The sequence below is a fragment of the Rhineura floridana genome, chromosome 15 (assembly GCF_030035675.1).
Source record: "Rhineura floridana isolate rRhiFlo1 chromosome 15, rRhiFlo1.hap2, whole genome shotgun sequence".
Lineage (NCBI taxonomy): Eukaryota > Metazoa > Chordata > Lepidosauria > Squamata > Rhineuridae > Rhineura > Rhineura floridana.
In genome coordinates this window covers 24,135,781-24,142,197 of record NC_084494.1, presented here as the reverse complement: position 1 = coordinate 24,142,197, position 6,417 = coordinate 24,135,781, and the positions used below count along the sequence as shown (strand labels likewise).

Below are 6,417 nucleotides of genomic sequence, written 5' to 3'. Positions count from 1 at the left end.
TGCAGGTCATGACTAGTGATGCAGCCTAGACACATATTTTATCATTTCTGTGAGAAGAAGGTCTGAAGTCTCCTGTTTTCTCCATAGTGGAGAAAGCATTTCCTAAATTCTGAAGATTTCTGAAAACCAGCTATGCATATGTAGTCAACACCAAAGCTCTGCTCTTTCTTGCGTGCAGGATGGCAACAGCACATGGGATCCCTGACTCATTCCCATAAGACTTCAGGATTGAGGAACCTCTGGGCCTTCAGATATTAGTTAGGGCTGATGGGAGTTGTAGTCTAACAAACATAACTCTTCATCCCTGTATTAAGCCAAAGTACTAGGATTTCAGCTGTGGCTTTTGCTTTCATTTTAAGATACAGGAGAGTTATTGGTAGAGGAAGGGGAGGAAAAAAGAAAATTAAGAGGTTTGGGGAGTCTGGCTGATGTTTAGTTTAGAGAGGCTTCAGTTACAGTGCATCTGTGTGGAGAAAACTGCCCCCTTAAACCAAGAAATGTAGTGATAGTCTGTGATTATTTTTTAAAATAATATGTTTTTAAGATATTTTGTTTTCACCTGTTTTCAAAGATATTTTGTTTCAATGTTTTAAAGTCTTTTGTTTCTAAGATGTTTTAAAGTCCTTGTAGTGTTTGTTTGCCACCCTGGGCTCCTTCTGGGAGGAAGGGATATACATTTAATAAATAAATAAAGTGCACTCTTTATTGAGAGAGTCAGGGTGCCATAGTGGTTAGAGTGTCAGACTGGGTTTAAGTTCCTGCCCAGTCATGAAGCTCACTGGGCCACTCACTGCCTCTCAACCTAACCTACCACACAGGGTTGTTGTGGGGATTAAATTAGAAGGAGTACCATGTACGCCACCTTGAGCTCCTTGGAGAAAAGGTGGGATATAAATGCAATAAATAAAAATTAAAGTTATAACCAAGGATTCTCACAATAGAGAGAGAATTAAATATAACTATTTTACTTTTACAACAGAACTAGGGAAAGCAGTTAGAAGGAGTGCCTATCTGGAATCAGTAAAGGACTGAATGAGAGTGAATAAATTAAAACTCAGTCCAGATAATATTATTTGGGGAGGGGGACAGCAAGCAAAATCAGAAAGCTGTAAATTTATGTAGACCAATCCTATATATGCGTACTCAAAGTAAGCCTGATTCAGCTACTATCACTCCAAAACTTTGCAACCATCTCCCCAAAGAGGTGTGTCTAGCCTCAACATTATATTCTTTTAGGAGGATGGTGAAGACATACCTCTTTCACCAGGCTTTTGGAGGTGAAGAGATTTACATTGATTGGGGTTGGTTTTGTAGTTGTACCCTCTGCTATCTTATGTTTATATTACTTTATGTTGCCCTTATTTTGTATTTGTGCTTTAATCAGTTTCAAAATATGTACTGATGCATTTTAATATGTTGTACACTGCCTTGTGATTGTCAGGTGGGGGGGGAGAAATATCTAAATAAATAAATTACTCCCAAGTAAGTGCATACCCCAGTCTGCATCTGTGTTAGAATTGCTTGTTAATATGTGTTTTTTTAAATAATATGTTTTAACTCCTTTTTAAAAGATGTTTTTAAAGCTTTTTTAAAAAGGTTTTTAACATTGTTTTGTTTTAATGTATTTTAAGATCTGTTTTTATGATTTTAAAGTGTTTTTAGTGTTTCTGTTTGCCGCTCTGGGCTCCTGCTGGGAAGTAATGTCATTACTCCCTGACTAATGAACATTGCATCTGCCTAATAGCTAAGAGGGAAAGGGCCACAAAAATGGTAGGGAGGTTTTGGTTTGGCAATGCAAACATCTGAATTACATCTTAAATTACTTGCCAGTAACATGAGACTAGTGAGCTTTCAATGTACCCCCCCCAAAAAAGCACCATTAAGAGACAATGCGAAATATAATTATTAGATATGCGTAGTTAATAAACTGATCAGAGAAAGAGTGAATGATTTATTTCACACTGAGATAACAGCAAGATATCTTGGATGTCGGCAGACACTTTTTTCAAAGTAATGCCAGGCACATCTCTCACCAGTAACACAAACTATTTAATCATCCTCACTAAGCTTCTTGATCTTGTACTTATGGCGTTCAATTTCCTTCTGCAGGCGCTCTATCTCTTTCTTTTGATGATGTATTTCATCTTCATGATGTTTTCTCAGTTCTGCCAACTGTTCTCTCTCTTTCTCCCTGCAACAGCATGGTTATCAATTATTAGTGCATATTGCCACAGCTCATCCTTCTGGTCTCAGCCAAAGCCAATTCACAAAAGGTAGGGCAGCACATGCACACAGCAGTCTATCCCCCACGTAGACATGCAAACTCAGCAAAGGTATCAGATGTGTACAATCACAGCATAGCCTAACCACCTCACACTTTAACCCATAGTCAGCAGATACAGAAAGATAACAAAAATAGTCCACCTCATCCAGAGGCCTCCGAACAAGCCATAAGGCTTGCCACAAAGTTTGATCCCTGAGATTTCTGATTATTGTTATAACTACTTTTATATTCTGCCTTCACTCTAAGGCTCTCAAAGCTCTATGCATGGTTCTCTTCCCTACCACCTCTTTATACTCACAGCAATCCTGTAAGTTACATTGGGCTAAGAAATTATAGCCTTGGACCACTTAGTGAGCTTCATGGCTGAGCAAGGATTTGAATCTGGGTCTCCCCAGTCCTAGCCAGATACTCTAGTGTAAGCAGTATACCACACTGGCTCTTATTTTTCTAAAGCTGGACTCCATGACTTGTGACACAGAAAGTTGAATGTAGCCCACTATCAATCTATGGTGGCCTGTGCTTGCCCTGGACTGCACGACATGAGTTCAAGGATTTGGCTGATGGGCTGTTTGGCTTGGTAGGTCAAAAGTTGTACAGACCTCTTTTGAAGAACCACAAACCTTTTTATTCATTTCAAGGAATTAGGATATTATTTAAATCTGTAAATGAGTCCTGCAATACTTCTAGACACTTAATAAAAACCACAGAAAGATACAGAGCACCTGTCACAAAGCATCTCAGCTGGATATAAGCAGATTAAGCATTCCTTCCATATTTATTTGGAAGCAAGTCCCACCAAGTTGAGTCGCACCTCAAAGAAACCTTGGGACTACAGCCTCAGGTCAAACTATACTTTACAAAAAAAACTGCCTATTGTAAAAGCCCTGAACTTCAAACTATGTTTTTGTTTTGCAAGTTTGTGTAGAGAAGTTGTGAGAACGGAGACAGAGTAATGGAGTTGCTCAATCTTCCCCATCTGCTGTTTTTCTGCACCAAATTGTATTTCAGTCCCAACCCATCCCTTAACGTTCGGGCAGGGGCAATGAGAAAAATGAACCACATCTAAATGAATATATGTTAGCCTTATTAGACAAAAAGAGCATAAACAAAAAATAGCCTAAATACTAAACTAGTTTACTGTGGCAAATGTTTTTGTAACTTGCAGCCAATGCTGGATGCATGAAGTGTTTTTAATATAGAGAAAGTGAGGCAAAAAAAGAGAGAAAAATTAAACATTGGGGTCAAAAGGCCATGGAATTCAAGGGTTAGAGCCTGTGACATTTCTATTCAGAGATTGAAATGTATAAAAGACTCAATCACTGTGTTTTATAAGGAATGCCAATTGACTTACCCCCCTCCCACCCTGGGAAGAGGGATGGACTGTTAAACCACTCTGGCAAACTGCAGGTCTGTGAGGGGAGTAGGGGTAGGGTAGGCAACAACTTTCTTACTGTATTTTTTACTGGTTATTTCTTATGTAATTTTTTGTTTTGGTAATATGTTTTAATATGTTGTTCACCACTTTGGGGGCCTTTTGGCCAAAAAGTGGTATATATATAAACTAAACTAAAAACTCTCAGCACCCTTCACAAACTGCAGCTCCCAGGGTTCTTTGGGGAAAGCCATAACTATTTAAAGTAGTATGATACTGCTTTAAATGCATAGTGTAGATGGGGCCTAGATTAAAGTCATTTTGTTACCTCAAGCAGAGTAGCAAATGGCACCTCCCCCCAAAAAGGGTCCATAATACCCCAAATCAAGTTATTTTGGCATGGGAGACGGGGGGTGCTACAACCGCATCTCCCCTTCCCTGGCATTAAAAAAAAGTCAAATAATTTGCTAGTCGCACAATCCAAAACTAAGACCGACACTTCCACCAGTAAATTTAGGCAGGCAGGATTGGCGGAGGGTGTGTGTGAAGAGAAATGCAAAGAACGACGTACTTGAAGTAACGCTCTTCCGCGGCTGCTTCCCGTTTTCCAAAGGCGCCACCAGCCTCACGGATGGTACCGCCTCCACCACCGCCCTTCCCAGCGCCTTTGCCCAGCTCACCCAGCTGGGGGGGGGGGGGAGAGAAAAAGAGAGAAAAGGAGGGAAGCAAATATCAGACGCCAGCTTCACTTTTCTCGCCCGATGGCGCCAGCCGAGGCCCTCCACGCCCCGCATTGCGGCAACGCCACTGCTACCGACCACACTACCCGCGTACCTGATCGGCGCCCGAGCTCCAGGCCCGCTGTTGGTTGGGTAATGCCAGGGCTCCCCGAAAGCCGCACCTCAAAACAGAACCCACAGCAGCCATCCCGAGTCTGCCCTTGGCAGGGGTGTGAAATCTGGCCGAACCCGACCGGACACGCCTTACTGCCTGACAAAAGAGAAAAGGAGGGAATAAAACGAGCAGGGCCTATGGGAGCAAAGAAGCGAGAGGAAGATGGCCAATCAACATTACGCCCTGAAGGTCATGCGGAAGTCGAAGGGAAGGAAGAACCATAGAGACAAAGAGAGGAAAAAAAGAGGGAGGAATGACTACAAAACTTACTCGCAGGCTGAGCTTCCGGTACTAGGTTGAAAAACGCCAGCTTGGTTCTGATGGTGAAAGTTGCGTCGGCTGGACAAGTTCACTGAAGGAGAGGTGTAGTGAGGAGAAACCCTCAGGCTGAAATCCTGAGCTCAATGGGGCTTAATTCTGAATAGGGTTACACAGAATGAAATCCTGAGCACTTATCTTTAACGGGGAGGGGGAGGGGGTTACTTGTGATTAGATCCGTATACTTTGCACTGTCATAATACAATCCTATTACAGTTACCTGGGGAATGAGCCGCATTTAACTCAGTGGAACTTGCTTATGAGTAGAAATATATAACACAGGTTATAAGCCAATTCATAAGAACATAAGAGCCCTACTGGTTAAGACCAGAAGTCCATCTAGTCCTTCATTCTATTCTCACAATGCCCAACAAGATGCTTATGGGAAGCCCGCAAGCAGCACATGAGTGCAATAGCGCTCTCCCCACTTGTGGTCACTAGCAACTAGTATTCAAAGGCACATACTAGAGGTAATGCACAGCCATCATGGCTAGTAGTCATTGATACCTGTATCCTCCATGAATTTGCCTAATCCCATTTTAAAGTTGTTGGTAGCCAACTGTAGTAGCAAATTCCATAGTTGAACTATGTGCTGTACAAAGAAGTACTTCTGTCTGACTGAATCATCCAACATTCAGCTTCATTGGATGATCCCACTGAGTTCTAGTAACATGGGACAAGGACTTTCTACATGCCAGATGCAATTTTATATATCTCTATCATGTTCTCCTCCCATACATGCCTTTTTTTCTAAGCTGAAAAGCTGAAAAAGTTGTAACCTTTCCTCCTAGGGGAGTTGTTTAAACCCAGTGATCATTTTGGTTGCCCTTTTTCAAACCTGTTCCAGCTGTACAATATCCTTTCTCAGGTGCAGGAATCAAAACTGAACACAGTATTCTGAGTGTGGTCATACAATAATTTGTATGACAATATTATGATACTAGCAGAATTGCATTTCCTTAATTGCATTTCTTTAGGTCTTTCATTCAATTAAAGAAATCTTATTCAGTCATTTGATTGTAATCAGTTGTCTGCATAAAATTACATGTGATTAAAAATATTAGCTCTGAAGAAAAAAATTATGCACCATCTGTATGCAACAAGAAATTCCTCTAAAAACAGAAGAATCTGTTTTTTAAAAACCTAAGTTGTTTTGAATGCACATATATGTGTAGAAAAGCAGCTAACAAATTTAATAAATAATAAAATAAACAAACAGGCACTTGGCACTTTCCCCAAGCCATGTCCTGACACATAGTACTGGGGAATTAGGTCTTACCAACGAACCCAAAACTACTCCTGAGTAATCAAGCCAGGAGAGAACAGGAACGAACAGAAGGAATGTTGGGACCACACCAATATAAAAGGTTTTAACAGATTTATTGAAAGATGTCCAATTGACACAGCCAGAGGTGCTCTTGTGAGTCACCCATTGTAGGAATAGTAAAAATGCAAAATTAGATATGCCCAGTAGTCCTGATCTTTTATACATAAGCAACTGGGGGCCAGCCAGTTACCATAACAAGGAAGAAAAGCCTTTGAGAAGCAG

The 6,417-nt window shown here is 41.0% G+C and overlaps 1 protein-coding gene across 1 annotated transcript; it reads right to left on the bottom strand.

The window, feature by feature from the left end:
• Positions 1-1,938: 1,938 nt before the first annotated feature.
• ATP5IF1 (ATP synthase inhibitory factor subunit 1) lies at positions 1,939-4,646 on the bottom strand. The gene is made up of 3 exons (XM_061596546.1): positions 4,491-4,646; positions 4,228-4,340; positions 1,939-2,191 (listed from the first exon to the last, which is right to left on the bottom strand). Exons 1-3 carry the CDS (start codon positions 4,581-4,583, stop codon positions 2,050-2,052), a joined length of 348 nt encoding a protein of 115 aa, XP_061452530.1. The 5' UTR covers positions 4,584-4,646; the 3' UTR covers positions 1,939-2,049.
• Between the last annotated feature and the right edge of the window lie 1,771 nt (positions 4,647-6,417).